General features: G+C 40.6%; 1 protein-coding gene across 2 annotated transcripts in view; it reads right to left on the minus strand.

The window, feature by feature from the left end:
* Positions 1 to 232: 232 nt before the first annotated feature.
* The window catches only part of MTMR10 (myotubularin related protein 10), a 39803-nt gene continuing 12986 nt past the window's right edge, over positions 233 to 27049 (minus strand). For both annotated transcript variants that reach the window (XM_074601663.1, XM_074601664.1), the window contains exons 3-16: positions 25380 to 25516; positions 24464 to 24536; positions 23399 to 23541; positions 14262 to 14352; positions 11635 to 11809; positions 11130 to 11217; positions 10868 to 10956; positions 9760 to 9890; positions 9568 to 9637; positions 9304 to 9374; positions 8283 to 8452; positions 6739 to 6909; positions 5220 to 5402; positions 233 to 4678 (exon numbers count right to left, since the gene is read on the minus strand). In XM_074601663.1, coding sequence (XP_074457764.1) covers positions 4079 to 4678; positions 5220 to 5402; positions 6739 to 6909; positions 8283 to 8452; positions 9304 to 9374; positions 9568 to 9637; positions 9760 to 9890; positions 10868 to 10956; positions 11130 to 11217; positions 11635 to 11809; positions 14262 to 14352; positions 23399 to 23541; positions 24464 to 24536; positions 25380 to 25516 — 2192 coding nt within the window. In that variant the 3' untranslated portion in view covers positions 233 to 4078. The remainder of the gene's footprint in view (positions 4679 to 5219; positions 5403 to 6738; positions 6910 to 8282; positions 8453 to 9303; positions 9375 to 9567; positions 9638 to 9759; positions 9891 to 10867; positions 10957 to 11129; positions 11218 to 11634; positions 11810 to 14261; positions 14353 to 23398; positions 23542 to 24463; positions 24537 to 25379; positions 25517 to 27049) is intronic.

Raw genomic sequence — 27049 nt, forward strand, 5'->3', positions numbered from 1 at the left:
TTTTCCTCTGGAGTCTTCATTCTCATCCCGAGTAAGTTTTCCTGATACCAGAAATTCTGCTTACCATACAAACAGCAGACACTGTAATAGAATGTAGTGAGAAATTCAGATAATTTGCACATCCTTTTTATTAATCTTTCTACAGCGCAGTGTCCCCCCTGCTTTTCTTGTACAAAACCAAACACCCTCCCCTGTTTTTTGGTTAGAGGAAGCAAAAGAAAACCACCTGAAGTTCGCTGTGGAAAGGTATGAACTTTTATTTAGTCTAATTTACTTCACATTCACAACTCAGCATCAGGATTTTATAATCTTCCTGGCACTGCTACTTACTCAATAAATCATTATCAGGCACAAAGGTTTTAGTTTCAGTTGAAATAGTGAACGCTAAACCATCACAGCAACAGCATTAGAAACCTACTGCCTAGAGCAATTTGAGGTACAGATTCCTGTCTCTTACGTTGGAGGCAAATTTAAGATGTTGTCCTTTGCTTAAATATATGTTAGAATTTTTTTGGTTTTCATGTCTTTCCGTCTGAGAATAAGCCAAAACCTTTGCCCCACTTGCTACATTTTCTTCAAAAATACAAGGCAGTTAATATCAAAGTGGTATTGCAGGCAGGTGCACATTACACACATGTGCAGGCCTGGGTACACATACACACAAACACACACTTTCAATGCATTTCTGGAATGAAATTTCTTTGATACATGGCAGTAAATAGCGAATAAAGTTGTACTACCATGATCGCCAGGTCTACAATACGCCCCACCTCACAGTAATTAAAGACGATGGAGGTACCCTTTAACCCTATCAACCAGCGTTCGTTCTTTCCCCCCCGTGGTTTACAGTGTAGTACAAAAGTCATGATATGACAGCCAATAACAGCCAAAATAGTGCATGTTTTCTAGAAACAGACAAAAAAAAAAAGATAAGATTCTTGGGAGGTTTTCTACGACACCAAAATGGCCTTAACAGTATCTTGTTTTAAATGGTGAACAGAAATTAAAATCTGAAAATGTGTACATATATATACACACACACACGTATATATACACACTTGTATGTCAGTATTCTGTACACAGAAGTTAAAGATACGTACTTGCACCCCAAAATTGCTTTTGAAAGTTATTAAAGATGTTCAGAGCAGTCCCTACTGACTATTAATAAGGCAACTGTGCAGAGTGGAGAATATTTCAAAATTAACATTTAGTACCTGTCTTTAAAAGGTAAATTAAAAACCCCGAAGCTGTTTAAGAGGAAGAAACACCACCCCCAGGCAGGCAGGCACACGCACAGACACAGCGGTTGTGCCAGCTCCCGGGCAGACGCGGCCCCCGCGCGCAGGGAGCGGAACCTTCTCGGCTTTTCCAGGGCGAGGGGGCCGGGGCCCTTCCCGCACTCAGCACCAGCTCCCCTTCTTCATCTGTGTAGGAAGTGATTTTAAAGTCTGTTTGGCAAACAGATATTTAGACAGGTTTTGTTTCTTATAAAGGCATATTATTTTTAACCCCCTCCCATGCTATATATATAAAATACAAAGACCATCTGCAGCATCTGTACACATCTTAGAGCTGAAATGTAAAAATGTCTGAAATCTCCTTATAAAAGACAAGCCTGTTTAAATATAGTACCCATTCTTTCCCCCAAAGGGTACTAGCCTAACATTAATTTTATTTTTTTTTATTCCACCAGCTGCCTGTGTGGAGTAATTTATTTACACATTTTTTGGTACCTTTAAACCAAAAAAGTTACACTTCTAAGGAAGAAAAAAAAAAAAGACACCATAGTTTTAACTGTAATTTTAAAAAGAAAAAAAATTGGTACCAAAAGACACAAAGCACACAGGTTGAGGTCTTTTATGTCAAGTATCAGGCCAGGGAAAGCAGTAAGCTAATTAAAAAAAAAAAAAAAAAAAATCACAAAAGCAAACTAATACAAACATTTGAATAATGAACTGAACCAGGTAGATGACTGCTCCAGCAAGCTTGTAAATAAACACAACTAGTTTGTGGACCATTTAACATGTTCAGACCGTCTTGCAGCATAATTAGGCAATTAAGGTGAATACACGTTTTTTCCTCACAAACAGTTGACCAGACCCAGTCTGGCACTGGGTCACGACGCGCGTGTGTGTCCGTGTGCAGGCGCAGCACGCACACGCTCAGCTGCTTTGCATAAACCCAGGATTTTGGGAGTTTGGTTAGTTAAAAAGGAAGTCACCCACCTCCCATGAGCTCACCTTCCCGATGCAACCGCCCGCTTCTCCCCACCAGCCCCCCAGCACAGCCCCTGCTCAGCTCCGGGCTTTTTTAGCCTGGGAAAACGGGGTCCTGAATGCGATGGGGTTCTCTGGCACAGAGCCTGCACCGACATTCTCTAAAATACTTGAACAACCTCAGACATCCAAACCCCAGATTTAGGCTGGGCCGAAGCCCAGTTTCTTTTACAAACAAATGAAGAGCTCCAAATCCTATCCCTCCCCGCCTTTTTATACCTCCAATATACTGTGTATTATCATCATACAGTTTTGGTTTTTTTCTCTCCCGATAACTAAGAATAGCTTCTAGTCCATCACATAAGGCTTTGGTGCCTTAACTTGTGAGCCGGCACCTGAGCAGAGGCTCCGTGTTGGTTCACACGTTTGTGTTTTATAGACAATAGCCAATACGGCCTCGCTGCTAAGAGAATGCAGTCGACAGAAGCCTTAACCTGGGCGCATGACACTTACGATTCCCCCCCTCTCCCAGTACACTTCACTCTCTTGCTTTTCTCCCTGTGAAACCTGAGGCTTTTTCTGGCACAGCATCCAGGGGAGAGGCATCTTTAAAAGGTTTCAGAGCAAAGAGGAGGCTGCTGCATTAAGCAGAGGGAGGCTCTTGGATTTAATTCCCTCAGGCAGTGCTTGTCCATATGGACACGCATGTGTGTAAAAAGGCGGCACCACTAAGTGCTCTCCTTCCAGCAGCCGCGTACAGACGATGGCAGCGCTCACACCCCTCGTGGATTTGGCCAGTGGGAGCACAGTCCTTTCTGGAGCCCAGCTGGGCTAAGGATGAATTCTGCTGAAAGCTGCTGCATCCTGCAACGGGACGAGGAGAGGGTCGGCAGGGATCAGGACCCGTGCAGGGATATAACGCTGAGTATCTGAGGTGCTCATCACGAGACTTACAAACAAGCTTAACCCTAAAGAGGAAAAACCTGCTGTCTCTTGAGCTGGCTGCCTGTTGTTTCCAGAAGCAGAGAGGGGGAGGTGGGGGCGGAAGAAGAACTTACTGTAACAATCGACTGTAAAAAGCTGGGGGGAGTCAGCTGCGTTAGAGTAATTCTGCTACTGTTTCCTCCCAAGTAAAGGCACTTCTAAAGCTACTACAACACCGTATCTACAGTAAATGTTTTAAGGTTAACAGTGCATTGTCCTGAAGTTGGTTCCTATAGTCTAAAGTCAAGCTCATGACAAAGAGCACAAATCTGACTAATTGTTAATGAATACATTTTTGGGAGAGAAAGAAAAGGAAACGTCCCCCCTCCTCCTGGATACACACTGCATTAACACATATGTAGGGTGATCAAGTCACAGAGCGTTAGTATGTATGTATGTAAGTACGTATGCATATATGTATTCTTCCTGAAGAGGCGATCTGGTAAAATAGTTTGTTCCCAGATTCAGCTGTCGGTCTGCGTCCACTGCACCGAACTACTTCCATTTGCCAAGCTGTTCTGACACAAGAGTCACTTCAGTCACCATCTGGGAAAAGATATTTCAAGCAGAACCCTCATTAATGACCACACCAAGCCCTTCAATTAGCTAATGAAATGCTCCATCACAGATAATGAGCCAAACCACAAAAATACAGAAGGAATCGGGGACCAGAAACCCTAGCAGATGAGAACTACTGAAGACAAACTTGTGCGATTTGAAGCATGACTCGCTTTGCTTTTAAATATTTGTGCAAAACTTACGTAATGTTTGTATATAAAAATTATTACAGCTTTCAATGCCGCATTTAGCAGTGTTAACTTAGAAAAGACAAAACGATATGCTGTGTTCTCCCCAAACCTTTAAACCGCCGCATCGTCTTAGTCTTCATTTGCAAGCGTCTCAGTGGACAGCCAGATTTTGGCACCACTTAAGAATTTGCTTAAAGGTGTTCCCAGAATGCTCCGCCTGCACAGGTTCCCTACGGGAGAAAACGGGAAGGAGGAGGAGAGAAAGTCTGGGGCCGCAGAGGTGTCATTTAAACTATTTGCTCTGAAGTACATCCTGCTTTGATCCAGTTCTGAGCAGTTGCCTTGCAGAGAAGAGTTGCTTTTGTACTGCCGAAGATTCCGGTTTAACATGTCGACTTCATCTGCCAGCAAAGAAACTTTATGGAAAGCCGTGATGGAGCCACCGTGGTTAATCTGGGCCTCAGGAACCCAGCGGAAGTAGCACAGTTTCCACAGTTTTATTTGTGTTCCAGAGATACGGGGTAGAATTACGCCGTGCAAATCAACTGGCTTTGCGAACCAGTCTCTGAAGTACTGTTCCATACTGTTACTCTGACTCTCCGTTTGCTGTAAAAAGTCCGGTTTCAGTTTTAGTATCAGAGAGTTTCTTCTTGGAAGGAACTCTTGCTCACTGATGATTCCGTTTTTTAATGCTGGGGGGACACCTCGCAGTGTGGAGCTGTAGTTTTTCTGCAGAAAAGAAATACTGGTAATTTTCCTGTTCTATGCCCATTTGAATAGCAGATTTCCCTGAACTGCTCGGAGCCATCATCCAGAGAAATGAGGTGACCTTTAAACAGTTCCGCGCTCGTGAGTCACTACTGCAGGGCTCACAGGGCAAAGAGTGTGGCCACCTGCGGCCTCTCAAAAGAAATACATATGTTTTCTAGACTTTCTAAAACAATGAATGATTGAATTAATCAGCATTCACTGAAAAAAACAACAACCCTGTGGGAGAAAAGTGGCACGTCATCACTTTTCCATAGGTGAACTAATGCCAATGTTGGCAGTGAGCTCAGCCATGTCAGGAGATGTCCTGCAACACAAGGCTCAACAATTTACAGCTTCTACAGAAAATTATTTCTTTAGGCTGGGAAGCTGAGAGAGTTAACACACTCCTGTTGCGAAACTGAGAGTGTAAAACACTGTATAACTGTAAATTTTTAAGCATTAACACCTAATGATTAAGGATGTAAACAGTCCACTCACAGACAGACATCACTATAGTTACCTTTGAGCGTTTAAAGGTTTTCACGGCTCCATTTTGTACACATGGTGCGCTCTTTCCAACATAGAAAGGGTTGTGAAAGAGCAGGCGATCCCTGCTTGTAAACTGAAGAGACCAGTCCCAAACACAAGGAAATCTGAGGCCTTTCTCATCGCCCAGCTGAATATTTTTGCTTATGGCAAATTCCTGCAAGAAGTTAACGATCAGGCATATTAAAAATCAAAATAAGCTCATTCACAAATCTTAATTGTAAACCAGTGCATAACTCTTGGGCAAAGGAGAGCAGGGATATAATTTAGAGGTGGCTGCAGATCAAAGCAACAGAGCAGCAGGAGAGCCTGCTCCTGGAGAAAACAGCTGTACCCTGGTTTTCAGTTCATAGAATCACAGAACGGTTTGGGTTGGAAGGGACCCATCAAGATCACACACCCCCTGCCCTGGGCAGGGACACCTCCCACCAGACCAGGCTGCTCCAAGCCCCATCCAGCCTGGCCTTGAACACCGCCAGGGATGGGGCACCCGCAGCTTCTCTGGGCAACCTGGGCCAGGGGCTCACCACCCTCACAGTCAAGAATTTTTTCCTCATATCTAATCTAAATCTCCCCTCTTCCAGTTTAAAACTGTTACTCCTCATCCTGTCACGCCACTCCCTGATAGACTCCCTCCCCGCCTTTCCTGGAGCCCCTCTAGGGCCTGGAAGGGGCTCTAAGGTCTCCCCGGAGCCTTCTCTTCTCCAGGCTGCACAACCCCAACTCTCTCAGCCTGTCCTCACAGCAGAGGGGCTTCAGCCCTCTCAGGGGACTCAGCATTAATCCTTACTTCACAAAAATTACTTTTCAATGATTCTAAATTGTTTTTTTCTTTACTTGTAACCCCCCCCCCAAACTGTTATTTTGAGAATACGTTAATGGTCCCTCAATGCTCTGCTTCTCTGTAAGGTAGCTACCGACAACTTTAAAAGGAAAATATTTAACAAAATAAGTAAGTTTTATCTTTATTAACTGTCAGATGTTTTGTACACACAGTTCTGTTAAACTCCAGTTTTCCAAATCAAATTTAAGCGTTGTTTTCTAAATACCTTCATTGTGCATTACTATTTGAAGTTCATGCAGGCTTTTCCACCTTTTCAACTATTTAAACAATTATGTCAAGAGATTTCAAAGTTTGCCTGAAGTGTGAAATTCTCTTTATTGCCTGCCATTCTGCTTTATCAGTTCCAGATACAAATCTGTTTCCTAGAGGAGTACAAATAATATTGTACAATAAGTATGCTTTTCTAGGAAAAGAAAAAAGAAAAAGAAATTCAAGACTTTCTTCTTGAATAGTTAGTTACTCTCTATGCACAGATCACCTGAAAGGACATTCTGATCATATTCGTCTGGGGAGCTGAGTATTTTGCCCTGAACAGAGCGTGACATTTTAAAAAATATAAAGGAATACCATTTAGCTGGGAGGGTGTTATTTCCAGAGGGGCACGCTGAAGTCTCTTGGTTGAAAAGCAGGTGTAACACTTCATACTCACAGTGCTTTCCTTTACTCGCTGGTGAGGACAATTGAAAAGGAAGGTGCCGAACAGTGAGATGCGTGCGCTGTCGTACAATATGGTCAAGTACATTTCAGAAAACTCGAAGGCTGCTGGGTATTGTTCCAGCAGCTGCCAAACACAGTCAAGAAACATCAAGAACAAAGGAGACTGGGAAAAGAAACAGAGAATTGTTAGATTTAACAGAAGCTTTTCCCAAGTCATACCGATTTGTTTGCAGTTAATGCTCCATTAGAGTATGTAGCTATACCTCCGCTGTGTTTCTCAACAGGGTAAACTTGGAGGAAACTGTATTTTTGTATTGTATTTTGTATTGTATTTTTTATGATTTTATGCAACTGTGATACTCTGTATTCCTGTTTAGCCACTTTGACAAGCCACTGTGGCAACTGGCTTTGTCCGCATTCCCTTTCCAACAGCCTTCCCTTCTCTGTCAGAAGCCAGACAATTCTTTCTGGGCCTCTCTCCATTCTCAGGTAGCTGCAAAAATGCTTTCTGCCCTCTTGTATGTCCCTCGTAATTTCCAAATTAGTGCTTGTACAAGCCTTCCTTACTACTTAGCCTTATTTTCACAATGTATATACTTCCTTCTTGTTTGAAATGACTGGAGAGCTTATGATTCAGCCACCTTAACTTTGCTCTACACTTTCTAGCTCGTTCCACAGTGGCCCATGAATGGCAAAAGTATAAACTATCACTTACATAAAGCTTTAGAAATATTTTCCTCTTCGTAGTTTCACTCCTCTGAACATCCTTTCCTAGATCAAAATACCTGCTTTCTCATTATTTCCCCCTTGAAGTTTCAGTTTCTTTATCCCTTCGTGCGTTTTCTCTGCTTAGTGCTCGATTTAGCCGTGGGCTCCGCTCTCTGAGGGTATTGCTTTTCTATGACTGGAGCATTGTCCCTGAAAAAGGCCGCTAACCTGGGGGTCCTCTATTTTTCCAACTGCAATTACAAGTCCCTCCTTTGCAATGAAGAGCCTAAATAAGATTAGCTGGAAATACTGAAAACCATGCACTGTGGTACCCTCTTTTAATCTGTTTGGCAGCTGCGTATCAGTTCATAAAGCTGCAGTGCTTCTCCATCAGCTCAACACTTCGAAAAATACTGCCTATTGATGTGACTTTGCATTCCAAAAAACAGAGATGAAAACACATACCCGTGGTAAAACAAACAAAACAACCAACCCCTCTAAACCCCCTCCTGACCCCCTTTTATTTCGATTTAAAATATGGGCTGCACTAGCATTTGTAACAGTGGGACCTTTTCCTGTGTAACACTGAGGCCACATTAAAACCCAGCAACATCTGACTGCACCTGGTGTTTCACCGACTCTCACATGGCTACAGAGGATAAAGAAAATATCTCTCCATCCTGGACAAGGACTCATTTCTCTGACATTGGTTTCATGACATTTGAAAGTATAAAAAAATACTTTTACTTCTAGATTTCTGTGTGAATAAATGTTCAGGTTGCTATTAACCAGATACTGTTATCACATACAAATACAATTCACATTTACCTCTTTGTCAGATCTCTTTAAGTGGTTACACCTATCTAAAAACTGATATCCTGCCATGACCCATTCCTTCTGTATTAAGCTTTGGAATCCAACGATTGTTCGGAAATAGGGATCCAGCATGACTTGAATGAGAGAAGCAGCAAGACAGCTCAGGTCCCGTCCCTCTTCCTCTGTGAATAACACACAGAACGTATGAAATAGATAAGGTATATACGCACATACACAGAATTAGATCGCAAAAAGTGGCAACTAGGTCTATTGTTTGTCTTTGAAATTCTTTTGAAACATGCTGTAGAACTGCTGTAATTGTTCTCATAGTTTCAAACAAACTAGAAGAAAAAACCACCTCTTCTTTTAACTGAGACTCATCCTACAGAAATGTTGCTGTGGTAGCCAGCACAACAGGGCATTCATCAAGAACAAAATACCCACCCAAACGCCTGGTATTTAAACCAAGCTGTGATGAGAAGGAGGGTGTTCATGTCACTGGAAATTTTCAACGTATTTTCCACCCTGAAGCAGTTTTAGGAAGGCCATTATATGAGCGGGATATACCAGCTGAACGGTCTTGTAAAAATTACAGAAATTACAACATTTCTGATCTTGATATGAGCAAATTTTTTTTTTCCTGGAATATCTGTTTGCACTTACACAACAGCAGCCACTGAGAGTGAAATATTTTGTATATAGGACCTCTGAATAGAACTGATATTGCTTATGCAAGGACTATTTGCCCAATTAACCGCGTACAAAACTTCTCCATAAAGTTTTGATTCTATCGTACCATTAGCAGAATAAAAACCACCACAAAGACTCGAAGTGAAGTATTGGTCTGATGCTATGGACTGTACTACAGTTCAGATACATAACAAAATTATTTTCCTTTCTAGTTCCTCAAATGCCTAAATGTTTAGAGGCAATGGGGTTTATGTAGAAAGATTACAGTTGATTTTATCTAAATGTGTTTATCTACATTATCACACTGACGCTCAGACTGACAGCATGCTAATGGCTGTATTACCTTGCAGAACTACAGAAACGTGCTTACACTCCATCATGTACACAAGCTCAGCAGAATGCTTAAGAAATGATCTAGACAGGAAAAGAAAGTGATACAACAGTTAGTATAACAGGTTCACACTCTAGCAGAAACAAAAATTTGGGATATCTGTATTTACCTAACTCATATATTAAAATAGAGAATCCTTCAACTGATCCCCTGCTTATCTACAGTGGTGAAAGTTTTTCATATCTCATTAACCATCGTTTTATCAGTGGTACAAACCTGATATACTCTAACCAGCGAGTATTCTCCAGTGAGGACAGCCACTTCTCTTCAGTTTCTTCAAAAGGCTCTGCAACAAATAAAGTAATTACATTGTGGAACAGCTTCAAATAACTCTTCCTGGTAGCCAGATCTATTAGAATTTGTGCTATTTCAATAAAATAACCACCATGAAAGGAGAGTCCAGCATACCGTTAACACACAGCTGTTTGAGTTTGATATGTGCAGCCTGGATTTCCTGGATGTTGGGGAGACACTTGTCCAGATCAGATTTGTAAACGTCACTTCTCAGGGGATGGCTGCGAGTTATCGCATTACAAATCCTAAGTAGGAAAAAGAGTCAGCCATTTTATTATTGCAGAGGGGAGAAACAGTCTTTCAAGAAACATGCCACAGTCTGTAGCTGCAAACAACTAAAACCACATAAAACATGCACCTTATTTAAAAAAAAAAGTTGTCTAGTTTATATTCAGGAGATATATTGCTCCTGCCACAAAGGTATCGACTCAAATATTATAGGTATCTGCTAGTTACAAAATAAAAAAAACGGAAACACTGGATCATTAAAACAACACATTTAGGAAATTAAAATCTGAGGCTGACTTACAGTTAAATATCTCTAATTTTCCACAAATTTTAGTAAGACTTGTCTATGCTACATAAACAGATCATATATGAAGTTTATAAATCCAGGAAATCTGACTGGGTTTCAAATACAACTCAGAGCTCCAGCCTCAAACACACAATGCAAGTGTTTGTACTACTACAAAAAATCACCCTACCAATTAAATCAAAGAACGAAAAATACCAAGCTAGTAACTACTTATCCAAGGCTCTAAATGCCTTCGTCTTTCATCAAGGACAGTGAATGACAAATACTTCACAGAAATACTATATGCATTGTGGCACTGAATCTACAGAGCTGCATTTCCCAATGCCACAAACAAATTAAGAAGGTAAAATCTCCACCAAGTTGTATTACAGAAACATCAGCAGAGAAGAGCTGTTCTTCAGATAAAAGTCTGCTCCTTTATCAATAAATTCTGTCATCTGAATGACTGGCTGCCTAAAAAGTAAACATCCCTTAAAAACTGAGCAATTATTCAGTATTCGAAACTGAAGTGTGCCTTGAACAGAAATTGTGCCCCAATGTATTTGTAGAGCAGCAGCTCAAAAGCCACTGCACTCCAACGTTATGAAGCCAGTATCCGCTCAATTACCAACTGCTGCTCTCTGTACACACTCACCACTTGTGTTATCTTACGCGTCTGATTAAAGAATAACGTAACTAATCATTCACCTTTGATCAATTCTCCTTTGTTGCAATACGTCTTTGATGTTGGCCATTCTTACAAGGGCACTTCCATTAGGGTGATTCCAGGACCATAACTAATATGGGAAAAAAACCACAAAAGAAACAACAAAATAATGCAGGTTAGTGTTATTCCACAGAAATTTTTTTCTGAATGCTACACACAAAACTATGTTAACCAGCACACATATCTTTAAGATTAATATTGTCCAATGATCAAGAACAGTAATAGAATAAAGACCACACTTACTGGCATTCGTCTCCCAATAAAAGAGTAGGAGTATAGCTTAAGGTCTTGATCTGCTAAGGAAGACGGGACCACAAAATATTCTGGAAGGCTTGGGGAAAAAATGATACAAACGGTTACTTTTTCCTACATCTTTTATCAGCTTTTCTCTTGTTGCAAAGCTGTCTTCCCAACTCTGATAAACTCTAATGCAGCAGCCCCTAATACCACAGGCTGTGCTGTATGTCTGCGCGATCTCACATATCGTCGGCACAGCTCAGACCTAGTTGTTTAGAAACTGCATGTTTCAGAGGGACGTACAAAAGCATGAAAGCAACAGATGCCAAAATATGACATTTCCTTTAATGACACCACCTGCAGGATCTTTCAGCCAAGGGCCTCTCTAGAGAGCGGCACACGTAAGAGGTGAAGCACACAGTGAGGCAGGACGGAGGCTTTGGTAGAGGAGACAGGAGAAGACAGTATAATTGCCTTGTTTTCTTCTACTTGCGTTATAAGAGAAACTTACCAAGTAGATATCATATAACCTTCATTGACTGAACAAACTCTCCACTCTGATGCACCTGTCCTTTTGATTTCTCTATCCCAATCAGAGTAAGTTTCAAACAAAGGTGTCTGCTGGCCACTGGCACTGCCGATGCCACCGCCACCTCCTCCTGGGTCTATTCCATTCACCTTCTTCGCTAGGAAAAAAAAATTCATCAATGCGCATTTAAAAAAAAAAAATAGAAAAAAATCAAACTCTTCACCTTCCTAATTACGAGAACGAGTCACTAGCGTCAGGACTAACGTTACCTATTTTTGTATTACAACAGATCAGGGATTTAATGACAGCTTGGCAATACGTGAAGAAGTAAATCTATTTTTTCCTGCAATTTCAACAAAGAAGCAACATACAATTGGTATGTTGTGCTGCTTGGTAGAAAGCAAGACATACTAACACTCAGGAACAAATGTTATCTTCAGTCACAGGATTTCTCTCTTGAACATGCCAAAGCTAGCAACGTTTTAAAAACATGAACCCTTTATAGGCTACCCTTTAATTAGGTACCTTAATTAGGCAAAATAAAAATTATGTAATTTCAACAGCTTTTCCTTAAAAATGACTGCTGTATTAGCAGCAAATAAAATAAATTGAAGGCCAGGTTAAAATATACATACATACATATATACTTTTTAAAATATATATATATATAAAAATATATATATATATATTTATATCCACACAAAAAGATGGCCTACCCTTTTGTGGCTAGGGACCAAGAAGATCATACATTCTGTCAGTAATAGAGAAGGATGTGGTCATTCTTTAGGTGCCAGGGAGGCAGTCAGCTGTGTCAAAGGAGACCACAATTCGCTTCCTGACACTTAGAAGTAGATTTTTACATGAAAGTGAAGTAAATTGAGACTCAGCCCTACTACCTTCCCCACGAAAGCTCCTCGCTTTAGCAAGAGCCTGTGAAGGTGTAAGTGCCTGCCCAAACAAAGCAGAATACAGCGATATGGCTCTGCTGGCACCTCCGTGACTGCCTGGTTTCTGCTTTCTGTATCTATCAACTTCATTCTTGCACTAGTATTCGGACTACTTATGTTTTTCAGAAGAAAACTGGACTAAAATCAGAATGAAGTAGCTGTTCAGATAGCATACAGAGAAATAGAATTACCAAAAAAAAGTTATAATTTTACTGTTCAATGGCAGGATACGTAATTATCAAATATAGCCTGGGAAAAAATGATGCACATGTACACTAGAGCAATGCAGGCTCTTTCTGTTCCTCGGGAAGCAAAAAGACAGTGTTTCAACTCTTCCTTTGCTGGGACAAGCAGGGGTAGAGAGTCATAAAACACGGTGCTGGAATTGTAAGAGCAGAGGCAGAGATCTACGCTACAGACAGCAGGGTTCACAACCACAACAAACCCAGCCCAACCCAGCAGATTTCAAACTCTTTTCTCCAGCAACTGCAGCGCAGCAGAACAACTGTCTTCTGCCATTCTGCTCTGCTGTTCCAGAGGAACAACATTTTTTACCCACCTTATGTCATTCTTCACTAGGCATTTTTCCATACAGCAAATAAGTATTTTAAGGACAGAGCAAAGGACATTCTGTGACAGACTAACATTTTGTTCACACTCCGCTTTAACATTTTATCTGCAAATTGGCTTCCTCCCTAATACTTTATAATGCTACAGTACATGGACCTTAATAATCACCCAGGTTTTATCTGGTAAGAAATTATGTATGTAATTATGTGTGCAACAGAATCACACGCACGCTTATTTTTGTGCATGCACAGGGCAGTCATGTAGGCACCTGCATGAAAAACATGCATTTTTGTGCAAATTTGAAGGCCTGAGCTCATAATTCCACAACATTCAAATTTTGTAACCGGCAGATGAGTGGTTTTTAATGCCAGCTGCTGAGTATTTCAGTACCACAGAACTACATCAATGGCACTTTCTCTATTTGGAGGCTTGTTACACTAGAACTGATGGCTTTCAGCTGTGTATTGGCTGGGGAACACTAAGCAGTGACCGCACAGCATTACACTAGAAATCAAGTTCCAAAGGCATCTTTTTCAGGCTTACCTAACTGACAAGGTTCAGTTGGAGATTGGCCTTGAGCAGAGAGGGTGTGCTCCAACTCAGCAGGGGTGGTGGAGGTTTTGAGTGGTAAGAACTGCCTAGTAAGCCTCTAGGAAAGAAGGTTTGGAGTCCCAAGTTGCACAAATCCTCCTGCAATACCACCAGAAGAGAAACTTATTCCCAAAAGAAGGGCAGGTGAACAAGCCTGCCTGATGGGAGATTAGCGAGGTACCTAGAGTACCGATATAGACATACAATAGGAGGATCGAAGCGTGAATTGAGAAATATGAGTATTCATGCTGACATAAGTGCTGACATAGGTAGTTTTGGTTTGTTTCAGACAGGAAAGACATTTCTTTTGATTTTGGTCGTTAATGTCTATCACAATGAATGACTTATAACTGAAAGTAAGAGGTTGGGTGCAGGACAAGCCAATTTTATTGCCCCTGGAGAAAGCCTCAAATGCTTTTTGCCATCGCTTCTAGACAAGAGTCATACTAAAATTACATATTATGGAATAGAAAAAAAAAATCTAACTACTGTCATACTTACCTGGATTATGATACATTTCCCCGACATACTCAAATGCAAAGAGAAGCTGAAGATCCGTTGGCTGAGAATAATGAGCTATTGCAAGGCACACCTAGGAAAAAAACATATATTACTGTTAACTTATAGACATAAAATTTATGACAGCCTGAAGTACGCAGAGAAAAAGTTAAAAATCAGTCTTCTGATGTTTTATTTCCATATTTTATTTGAGAGGAGTGAATTATACAGTTAAACGCATTTGCTGAGAGACCGTTACTGTAATCATAGCAGGGGAGTTCCTGACCATCTCAAGAGTGATTAACTGATTAAGGGCAGACTAAGGTTTTGCAAGAAATGTCAGACTGCAACAGACACCCCTAAACATGATTCTCCGTATCAACAGAGACAAGCACGGGCTTGGTGCTACTGAGTTGTGCCCGCCCACCTGCACATAGAAAGAAGTAAGGAGGAGAACAGAAAAAGGAGAGTATAACACACAGGTGGCGACCACAGTACAGCCAAATTTCATTTGTAATTGGTCTTTCGATATTATTTTTTTTAACTAAAGAGTACTTATCAACGCAGCATAAGAACATAAGAATGGCCATACTGAGTCGGTTCAAAAGGTCCAACCCAGCATGCTGCTCCTGACAGCGGCCAGCCATCGATGCTTGGGGAAGAGGGGAAAAACAGAGCAAGCACGTAATGAAAGTTTATCATTACATTTTTGAACAGTTCACAGTTCAGGCGCTTCCTGAACTAAAATCTGGTACCACTGTTCAACAGCATTTGACAGAAATTTCTTCTACAAAGTTGTCAGTTGGGCCAAGAGGATTTTGAAGTATGACTTCCCTTTACAAAAGCCCCGTTGGTTCTTCCCTAAAGTAGTATATTTAATGAAGGCTTTGTATCCAATTACATTTTTATTATCTTTTCCACTAATTCACCCCATATAGGCATCAGGCTTACCAGGCTGTGCTACTCAAAACTCAACCTTCAAAAATTTCTGCTCTTGGAAGGGAAAACAAGAGGTTGCTCTTTGAAGACTTCCAGGACCTACGTCAATCCTGCATCTCATTAAGCTGTATTCCAAAATTAGGAAGGGCATTGATGAATATAAATAGAAAGCAAATTGTTTGGTAATAAAGAACAGCTTTTCCCCCCAAGTTACTTGTTACAAGTAATTCATGGTGGGAGATGTTTTATTCATGTTAGTTGCTTGTAGTTTGTCAGCTGAACGGCAGGCCAAAAATTCTCCACCAATCTCCAATTTCAATAGAAAGTGAGTTTTTAGGGTAGGACCTTTTGCCAAGCGTGGAGGATCTACAGTTAATTAAACATGCCAGCAACCATCCCCCTCCCAGTCCCAGCTCATCTCGAGAACTGAAACATCGGCCAAACTTTCTGAGGGGAGCAAGATGTCAGCTTCGTTCAGTTCTGGCCTAACCCTTGTAGGTTCTGTCCCAGGTGACTGGATTTCATTCACAAAGAAACCCACCCCTAACTTCTCGATGCCTGCAGGTTTATGGCAAGTTCCAACACTGCCTCTGACAATCTGAGGCGTTAATCAGGTTTAACAAGGCTGAGTCACAAGCCCTGCCCTGGAAAGGGAAATTCAGTAGAGATTTATTTAAACTGAGAGAGAGACATCTCTTTAAATGTGGATATTCACTAGATGTGGACAATCATAAACGATCTGACAAAATCGTTAATCCCTAGAAGAATCAAATTCAGGAAGAAAAAAACCTTTCAAGTAGAGATTGGCACTATTCTCCAAATGTCAGGACTTTATTTGGAGTCTTGAGCTTTCCCTTCTTCCCTCAGTATTTGCTTCTCCATTTTCCTAAAATGTACCTGCCTTATCTCTAAAGAAAATATTTAATGAAGAGGAGGCTATAGAATACAAAATTCTATTCTACATGCTCAGATACAGAAATTCCATGTGTCGAAGTTTTTAATTAGGGACACAGTATAAGTTCACATTATTACCACCTAAAATTTTTCCTCTCCCTTTTCTTCCTTCCCTCCAGCTCTCCATGACTTTTTGTATTCGGTAACATGTTGACACAATTTATTCACTGTTTAGCAGTTTTGGATGTTATTTTTGAAAAAAATTCTGCTCATCCATGAAATTGTTTTCTGTTAGTGAAGGAGTTTTCTTATTGTCATAGATGTAAAAGAAAGATTTGCACAACACAGAACTGAAGGAATAAAAGCGTCACTGGGAAACAGTCTAGCATGACTTCTCAAATGAACATTTATAAGCTGATTTCCAGGATTTGGTAAAACTTTTAAGTCACTACCATGAAGTAACTGGAAGCCACGCACATTTTATTAAATCTTGTGATTTAAGTGTACAAATCAAAGCTGAAGAAGCCAGCTACTCCATAATACTTGGCTTCTTCTAACAGACTACTTTTGCCTATGAAAGAAAATGAAAACAAATGAAACAAAATGGAAATCTGTGTGCATACACATTTGGACTTCCATTTCTCTACGCAACTTTTCACTACAGTAACTGATACTAACAGAGCTACTCCTCGTCTTCATTTACAGAGTGGGGGATGAAAAGCCTATGCTGATCTGCTCTTGAGGCTTAAGGATGATCTGCAAGACATTAAAAAATTCCATTGTGCCGCCAAGTAACACAATAGAAATACAGTAAAACCTATTTTTAAAAGCGGCAGCTGAAATCTCTGTCATTTACTTGCCACATTTAAGAAAGAAAGTATGTGTGTGCTGTGTTAAAGAGGGGTAAGACTGTGTGGGAGAGATGATGAGCATTGAGATCTGGTTCCCAAAAATATGAGACCACAGTTGTGCTTCTAAACCCAGCAGCAGAAAAATGCTCCCAGGTGTTCCGCGGTATAGACATAACTCCCAATACCAGGTACTGCATGGGTGAAACAGCCACCTGTGGGTTACAATACAGGTACAGGACCTCTATTTCAGTTATTAAAAAAAAATAAAAATATATATATCTTGCTACTGCCTTCATTTTCCCATGCTAGACAAATTCTACTCATATACACACTAAAAAAGTATTAAAGACATACTAATTTTCAGTTTATTCCTCACAAAATCCATATAGTAGGTTTATTGTCTGAAAGTTCCAAAAGACAAGCACATTCCACAGATCTCAGCAGATTACCATCATAAGTAGAAAGCTCTTAAATTGGAAGACAAACATGTTTTACAGGAAATGTTCTCATATCAAACTGAAAAATGTTTGGTATTTTTGCCAATTTACAATTGTGTAAAGCTGAAGATATTCCGGCTCAGTCAAATAACAAGAGAATAGGCTGCTTGTTGGAAAGTTCATTTATTAAAAGCAGTAAACACAATGGCTGTAATGATTTCAGAGTACAAAGGCCACTTCCCTATGTCGGTGTCCTCTGTTCAACCCCTGCCTGAGAAAAATAAATGCTACTTTCAGCGCAAGCCCTCCTCTTCTTCAACAGGAATTTTACCAAGGACGAGAGCTTCCAAATATTGCTAATGCTCTTGGAAAAGATCGTTTTGAACAGCCATATTTAAGAGGTGCTAAGGTAGCATAGCCCTGCACTTCACCCGTGTCCCTAAGCCAGGCTACCTGCCTTAGGAACTCACTGGAAGGGCACCATTCCCTTGCTACTGCCATTCCCGTTCGGAGCAGACACCTGTAGCAGAAAGTCAGGCAACCAGGACCAGATCGGGTCCCACGGACAGAATCTGTTCATCTCCCTAGGCAGGAATTCTTCTTGGGAAAATAATCTTTCAGGTAACAAGACTGTCAGCCCTAACCACCGTGCATGTCCTCCTCGCTGCTGAGCTGTGAATTGTCTGATTGAGGACTGCTTTTTTTTCCTTCTATAAAGATTCCAACACCAGCTATACATAATAGTTAATTTGGTTTGAGTACAAGCAACCTGCACGAGAGGAAAACAGTACAAGGATTTCAGAAGCTGAAATAACTTTTTACATATCTTGTTTGTACAAGAATGCGTCTGAATTCTAAGTACAGGTTTCCTTAGCCTTAAGAGAACTACTACAATACATTGCTACTTTTTAGAACACCTTTAGATAAGCTTACTTCTGAAAAGTTTTCTTCGCGCCCTCCAATCCCGTTCCAAAGACCATAAAGATAATACTGTCTTCTCACGCATTCTCACTGTCTTGAGATACTACCAATTTTGTTATCTGTATAAACAATTAAAACAAGGCAATACAGAAGTTTGAAAAAGAAGAAAAAAAAAAATCATTACAAAGGGTCAGGACCATTTGTCCAAAACTCTGAGCTTCATATTATTCTTCATAACAATTAGGAAAAAATTGTTCCGCTCCATCCCAAGGGCTATGACGTGTGAGAAGGCTCGTTTTGATTGCACAGGAAACAAGATTTGAGATAAATAATTTCCCTTCTGTTTTGATTAAGCATGTGTTTCTGAAACTGCTCTCACACTCATTTAAAAAAGCTTCCTGAAGGAAAAGAACTGAGGGAGATCCAGAAGAGAAAGGGACTGAGAAAAAGGAGATATATTTAGGAAACAGGAGATTATAGGGTGTGTGCCACTCTGGTGCACTGCCAAGATCCATGTGTGGTGAGGTGACACGCTATCCACCAGCTAAAATCCTAAGATCTAAAGCCTTACCTTCTCATACATTTTAATTTCTTAGTCTAATGTCAAGTACTGTAGTGGCTAGAAGTTTTTCAGTTTGACTGTTGTGATTTTAGGAACAAAATTATTCCTTTTCCTTTAAGGAATGTGAAATGCTGCTTCTTTCACGCTGCCTAACTTCAGCCTTCCCCAGATTGCTTACCCTCGCTTCCCCTTTCTCCGCTTCCTCATCCTCTGCTTCCTCCCACACCCATCTGGCTTTCCTTCCTTTGGAGACTCTATAGCTTTATTTTAGAGACAAAACAGAATTAAACTGCTAAATAGTGATGAGTACGAGTTTCCATTCCCTCCATTATCCTTAACTCTTGTCTTCCAAATATCCATTAATAAAAACGAGGAAGGAAATGTTTACTTGACTGATTAATGTTGAGACAGTATGTTAGCACGTATTAGCTGCAACTAATGGTGATGGTATTTTTCTAATAGAACGGATTTTTAAGCTTCTTCATAATAATTTATCCCAAAATAAACGAATTCAGCTCAAAATTCAATGTGTTCTTCCAGTTTGTTTCTGCTTAAAGGCAGAGAAAGACACCACTGAAAGCTCTACCATCACCCGTGCATCATACCTCTATGTAATCACATCGGACAGACTGTCCACGTCTGAAGCCCGACAGCTCTCAAACATGGAGACTTCTTTTCTCACTTTTTAAAAGAGACTCAGAATACACAGAATCACAGAATGGCAGGGGTTGGAAGGGACCTCTGGAGATCATCTAGTCCAACCCCCCTGCCAGAGCAGGGTCACCCAGAGCAGGTGGCACAGGAACGCGTCCAGGCGGGTTTGGAATGTCTCCAGAGTTGGAGACTCCACCACCTCTCTGGGCAGCCTGTGCCAGGGCTCTGCCACCCACAAAGGAAAGAAGTTCCTCCTCATGTTCAGATGGAATGTACTGTGTTCAAGTTTGTGCCCATTACCTCTTGTCCTGTCACTGAAAAGAGCCCGGCCCCGTCCTCCTGACACCCACCCTTTAAGTATTTGTAAGCGTTGAAAAGATCCCCCCTCAGTTGTCTTTTTTCCAGACTGAAAAGATCCAAATCCCTCTTCATAAGAGAGATGTTCCAGTCGCCTAATCAATGCCCTCTGTTCTAGTGAGATGGCGTCATTAGCGGGGGTTATTCCCCCTTCTGCCCTGGGCAGCAAATACAGACACCTCCTTAGGGACAGATTACACTCTCCTTGCCAACACCGATTTATGTAACCGAACGCTGTTGAGTACTTCCATTGCATTCAAGGCACTATGCATGAAACTGCATAAAGTTAGCGTCTGTTCTCTTGTAACTATTCCATATGTTTAAAGCTCATTTTTAAATAGTAATTATCAAGTGTATTGTTTTTATTTCTGTAACTATTGCTTTAAACAGAGCATTTGCTAGCACCTGGCAGCAAGTTGGAGACATTTACACTCCCATGGTTCGACGTATATATTTTAGTAGGTAGGTACTTCATTTTGACCTACCAGCGCTTTATTCATAGGATGATACTCCTCTGTATTACCGGGATGACATTTAGTTAGAAATCTCCCTGGTCTGATTTCTATAGCTGACTGTACTTCTGAAAAGTTTGTCAAAGGAAGCTATTTATGATTTATAAAGCACGCAGGTCTCTTGCTTTACAGAACTGAGATTGCAATGCTAACCGTGACATCACCTTCCCCTCTGCTTATTTTAAAAACAAGTGAAAAAAACCTTATCCAAAAAAACTTCAGTCATAAATACTTCACACATGATTTTTATTATAGCCTGTACAATTCACTGATTCCATTCAGGAATTCTGAGTTCTGCAGTTTTTCAGCACTAAGCACCCGAGAAAACCTTCATAAATCACATAAGCACAATTTATCCAGTTCATTTTTCACGCAGGAGGTCTTCATATCTAGCTTCAAAATGAGCATAAGCAAATTTGTGAAGAAAAAAATTAAAGCTGACAATTATTTTGATTTTTCTCAAAGTGGTGACTGGAGGTTAGGTCCCCAGGTACAAAGGAAAGCAGAGAAGCCGGAGGTAGTCCAGCGATGGGCTACCCAAGATGACTACGGTCCTGAAATAAATCTTCTGAAGAAACTGGGCTCATTTACTGTGCAGTAATGAGACTGCAGGAAGCCACTACTAGGAAGGTAGTTACAGACTCAGTCTTGCCTGGTGACACAATGGGCAGCAGACAGAAACTCTTCTGGGGACATTCAAGCTGCGTGTCAGGAAGAACATGCAGCACTGGAACAGGTTACCCACAGAGGGAGAAGGCTCCTCCATCCTCGGTGGTTTTCAAGACACAACTGAACAAATCCCCAGCTAACCTGACCTAATCCTGGCAGCTCTATAGAGAAAGGAGGACTAGGTGATCGACAGGCCCCCCCGGTCAGTTCTCTGCTACAACATGCTGTCGGTCAGCAGGCGACGGAGCACACCTAGCCCGAGAGAAGAGCAGGAATTCCCTCTCATCAGAGCTCAGTCATACTTTAAGTCTCGGCCCTCCCTGCAAAAGTTATGCACACACAATTAATTCCAGACAGACACAAAAGAGCTGGAAGTAAATATGTATTGAAGTGGCTCTTCAGAACTATAAGGAGGCCAGACCACCTTTCTTTGTTTTTAAACATCAGGACAACCTTGCTAATATGTACTACTTGAAGGGCAGGAACAGAAACCAGATAAAAACTTTTCAAGAGTGTGGTGCTAGCATGCCATTTAAATGCCAGAAAGAACAAAATAACCCCATCCCATATGCTGTGTAAGACCATTCTAGTTGCGTTCACCAGCATCCCAAAATAATTTAAGCAAAATCCTGCCAGAAGAAACCTGATCTAAGGACCGCATGGTTTTAGACATTTATATTTTAATGCTAACAGAATAACGTTATTATGGAAACACTAGATTAGGTTACAGAACCTTATCTCCCTTCAGGAAAAGTGTGGTCCTGTGAAATACCCCCACAAAGCTGCAGTAACCTGCTTGATGCATCAAAACTGCAATAGTAGCCACACAAGTTTTCTTCCACTCCTCTGATGAAGCATATGGTATTTGGAAATGGCGACTGTTACACTTTTGGTGACCACCAGTACTATCTTTATAACCACACAGATTCAGATCCTTCTGGATCTCTAGAACTAGCTGTTCTTTCTATCAAAAGAAATCACGTTAGACCATGTAATTACAAATGTATAAAGCAAGCGCCCTCATAAAAAGGTTTCACTTTTTGCTCTTGCATGAATAAATGCAGCACAAAAAACGTTAATGAGTTGCTGAGTTTATGCTTTCTTCCTCCCTCCTCCAGGCTGATCGCTCTCCTTAGCTGTGACAGCCAATTAGAAACAGTTGCTATAAAGATACTGCAGTAGTCAGGCTGCTCCAGGGAGAATTCGGAGAAGCTGAGAAAGGGAATTGACTGCTGAAAGATTGCCAAACGTGAAAGGTTACAAACAGCAAAGGCAGCAGGCAGGGAGGAGCCTAGAGAAGTAGCAAGGAAAGAACAGCCTGCTTCGATGCTGGGCTTCTGCCCAGGGATCAATTTGAGAGGGTAAAAGGCGAAGAAGAGATGAACTGGTTCATCAGGTACTCAGTTGATAGCTGCACACAGACGTATGTCTGGGCAGATGGTTCTTAGGACTTACAGGGTTAAGCCCAAACGTTATCCTACTGAGAAGGGGAATTCTTAAGCCCTGTGACCAAACTGGGTCATTCTCACGAAAGGGTTGCTGTGCCAGGCCTGGCCAGGCAGGGGTGCGGGGAGGTCAGGGGAGCTCTAACTCAAACAACCCATCCCAGCTAACCAGGAGGAAGCTGGTGAGCTAACCTTGTCATGGCAACTAACCGTCTCTGATTAGCAGAAACTCACCTGGACCTTACCACGTTAAATGACACTGTATGATTTTGCTGAGGTTTAAGACAAGTGTTAAAGCTGGGGAAGGAATGAAATTTCTAGGAATGTACAGACAGAAGTAATTCCTCTTGTTCATGAGGCAAGCAAGTCTTTTCTAAGAAAACGTTGAGAAAGAGCAGATAGATTTATATAGATTAGAGAAACTGGTCATCCCAAGACCTCACTGGGTGACTTGCTGTGTGAAGCAAACACAAAGTGCATATATAAGACAGTTCACTCTACCAATGGGTAAGTTAAGCTTATGACTTTCAGAAAATGTAACCAAGTTTCCAACATTTTCCATAAAAATGTAAACATCTGCTGCACAGCTGCAATGCAGTATTCCAATTCCAGTCTTTAAAAGAATTTGTTTACTGAATCAGTAATTTTTAAAAGAACAACAGATACGGGGAGAAATGCAGGTTTATCTTATATGAAAAGGAACACTTAATAGATCATGTTAAATCTTTTACCTAACAATTTAGACTCTAAAAATCTAGATATTCTCCTGTAACAGAATGTGATTAATTTGCAATTCTTCCCCCCTACCTGCCTATCAAAACATAAACCAAAGTGTTCTTATTAGCACCACTGTTGCTACGTATAATGACTTCAAGGCAAGATTTCATAAGATTTGGTACCTTTTTTGCACTTTCGGGACCCGCTTCATCAAAACGAAATCTGACAATACGGAAGTCTTTGCAATAAATTATTAATTCAGTTGGATTAAATTTAAGTTTTTGGTTGGGACCAAGGACCTTCTGCTTCCTCTTGGTGTCATTCACTGTAAAGAAAAGATGAAGTTATTGGACTGTGTTTTGTAACTATACAACACAAGACTGGCTCAAACAGATACAGTAATGCTGCTACCAGCACTCTTTGCATTTAATAGTGTGTTTCAACTGTTCAATTGATGTAGAAAATGTATAGATGCTCCTGCTGATTGATGACCTTTCAAACAAGTGGCTGAATTTCTGCTTCCTGTATGTCCAGATTACTTTTGTCCATCAACTTCACAAACAAGGAATTAACACGCAGTATTCCCAAGAGCAATTTTTGCTCCCCGTTAATTGTGTATGCTGCAATGCCCTTCTGATGCATACTAACGGCACATATGCTGATGTTTTTGGTTTTTTGGTTTTTTTTTTTGTTTTTTTGTTTTTTGTTTTTTTTTTTTTGTTACTTGGACGTATAAAAAAAAGTGCTGGAGTTAAGACTAAGATTAACTCCTTATTTCTTATATAAAACTCAAGAACGTAAGTATTGTAAATTGCCAGCTGGTCCAGACCTGCATAGACAGGCTGTGTCTCTTCACCTTTTGAAACAGAGAACGTTAAATTTTAAAAAGTTAGAATGAGATGCCACAGAGATTTAATTTGTGGTAACTGGGAAAATAGGGGCACATAGCTTTTGAGTGATTAATTGACATAGCTGCCTGGTTGCAGGGATCTTCTGGGTTAAACTTAAGTACTTCCAGTGAACTCAAGTGTTTTAGGACACCTGCATGTGTCCTGCCACGCACCTCAAGCTTTATTCAACTTTTAGGGCTTTTATCCTAATTTTAAATAAATCACATTTTCAAATCAGCGAAGATGAATGACATAAAACTTTAAGCGTCAACAACTCTGCACAACCTAACAGGCAGTTAACAGCTTTGAACTGAGTAAGTTTAAAGCCTTCATCATGCTTAACTATTTTTGACATACCTGTGACAATCTGCTCAATGCATGTTAGTGGGACATCATGTTCACCAAGGAGGAGGTTTTTATAATGGAATTTCTGAAACACATGAACTCACAGCCATTAATTGCAGTTCTGCAGTTCACAACCAGATATGCAGCACAACTTTGAAGAAACTATGATAAAAATCAGGCATGCCTAGACTTTTCTGACATGTAACACCCTTGCCTATTTGCAGGCAATTAGAGGCTGTGGAAACAGCTCTCTTGTGAATGCACACCAAACAGTTTGTTTGGTATGCAGGGGAGTATGCAAAATAACCCCACTACTTGCACTGAATTTACTAGCTTCAAAAATTGCTGGCAGAAATTCAATACATTCAGAAGTGTAAAAAAAAAAATAAATATATATCCACACAATATAAAAAAATCTCCAACGATTACTGTAATGACAAAAAGAAAAAAAAAAATTAATTCCGTTTCAGAAATAAGTTTTGACAACTACTTCATGTCAAAAACTAATTTTTTTTGAAGTTGTCCTCCATCAGTTATGCCAATAAAACTTGGATGCATTAAACACTTTGCTGATCTGACGCTTGTCTAGTCAAAGGAACATTTGCAATTACCTTCTTCAAGGAGGAACTTGTTTTTATATAATTCCTGCTTTGCCTTTTGTAAAACCACTTCTCAAGGAAGCCTCCATAAACAGAGGCAGAGCTGGCTGTACTTCCACACCAAACTTGCTCTGTTCTGATACTCTCAATGAAGGGATGGAATGGCAACACATTCAGAACAGGACAGCGGAACCTCATCATTCAGCCTGCTTTGTTTTAGAAGGTAGCATATTGATACCAGATCTGAGACAGATTCACTGTATTCTAATCAAGTCCGTTTTACCTATGGCATTTGTTGTCATGATGTAGTGATGTGAGTGGCAACAAACCTGTAGTGGCATCGGGTCATCCGTAATAAAGGAAATCTTGAAGTTAGTGCAAACCAATTTGCCCCACAGGTCATATTGACTTGTGTCTGTTGCGATGCATTTTCTTACAAAATTTACTTCATTTACCACAATTTCACCTAAAACAGAAAAAGGGAGGGGGGAAAGAGAAGCCTTTATAAATCTTGTAGGTACAACAATTTTAAGTCTGTAGTACCAAGAAATCCCTAGCTCTTTACCTGTTTCAAGTTATACACCTCTTCTGGGTAAACCTGGAGTTTAATGAACACCACTCCAGGGAAAAAAAAGAAAACTATTGTTCCAAAACAGACAATATTGTGCAGCAGTTAAAAGCCAAAAACAAACCCAAAAAACAACAACAAAAACCCAACAAAACCCACACCACTTTCCTTATACCCAGAGATCAAAAGCTGCAATTCTTCACTATTAAAAATTCATTGGTTTGGACAACACTGACCTTTAAACAGAGGCATACATTAATCTACTTCACCTAGCATTTATTTTAAAAACTGAAATTAGCTGGCAATTGTTAAATACTTTAGCGAGTTTTACAAACTTAATTAATTTAGAGACTGAGGACCATTTGAAAAGAAAAAGTAAATTACTACACATAATGTTCCTTTTTAGTTCCACAACAGAGGCTTGTGAAAACTAAATAGTAATTTCATTTTTACTTCAGGAAATGAACTTGGTAATTTATTTTACTCCTGTATAGGGCTTTTGCTTCTGACATCAGATCAACCACTTCCTTATGCCGCTGCCTACCACAAATAGTGCAGGAGTCGAAGTGCGTTCAAGAAAAGTGTAGTTTTATAATAGCTGCAGGTTTTTGTTGAAAAAAAGACTGAGGACTAAAGATTGCTAAAGCCTAATTTACTCATAATAGGTTGGGCATATTTAGTCCCAGTTGCCCAAAATGTTATCTCAAATGTCCTATGCTTCACAAGAAACCAGTCAGTTTGTTGGGTGTCTCTAATGGCAGTAATGAGTTATCCGTATGCCCAGCGAGTATGGATATAGCTTTGATTAAACCTCACACCTGTCTCCTGATCTAGGGAAGGTGTTTTCCTCAGGTAGTTATCACTGCACCCAAGCAACCATACACTCAAAGAACTGCCTTGAGCATTCCAAACGCTTGAGTGGAAATGCACCTTTTGCTGGCCCTGAGACCCAGCCTCTGCACGTGCTCCTCCTCCCCCGCGGTCCCGCTCAGCTGCCCCGCGGCTCTCCTGCCCTGGTGCGACGAGGCATCGGCCCGCCAGTCACCAAGAGCACCATCAGAGTCACGGCTTTGAGTTCAATTGTGATTAACAGCTACAAAAATTCCTTGGACTGGCAGAATTATGTTGAGTATTCTGGGACCATCTGAAGATGTAAGGGGACAAATTTAATTGACCTGCGGTTATCACATACATGCATAATCTATGCCACAAGTGGCAAGAGTTGTGAAAATGCTCTACAGACAGATGTGCTGGAGCTTTAAAGTCTTTTCTCAAGCATTTTGAAAAAAAATAATAATCTGATTCTGACAGCTTCAGTACAAATAGTTAAAGTTCAACCAAGTTCACAGCAACTGAAAACAATGTCTTGTACTGGGGTACATGAGAATGGCAAGCCCTACTTCCGTTGAACGCTGTAATGAAAACGTTTCA

This window comes from Larus michahellis, chromosome 9, assembly GCF_964199755.1.
Source record: "Larus michahellis chromosome 9, bLarMic1.1, whole genome shotgun sequence".
In the NCBI taxonomy this organism is placed as follows: domain Eukaryota; kingdom Metazoa; phylum Chordata; class Aves; order Charadriiformes; family Laridae; genus Larus; species Larus michahellis.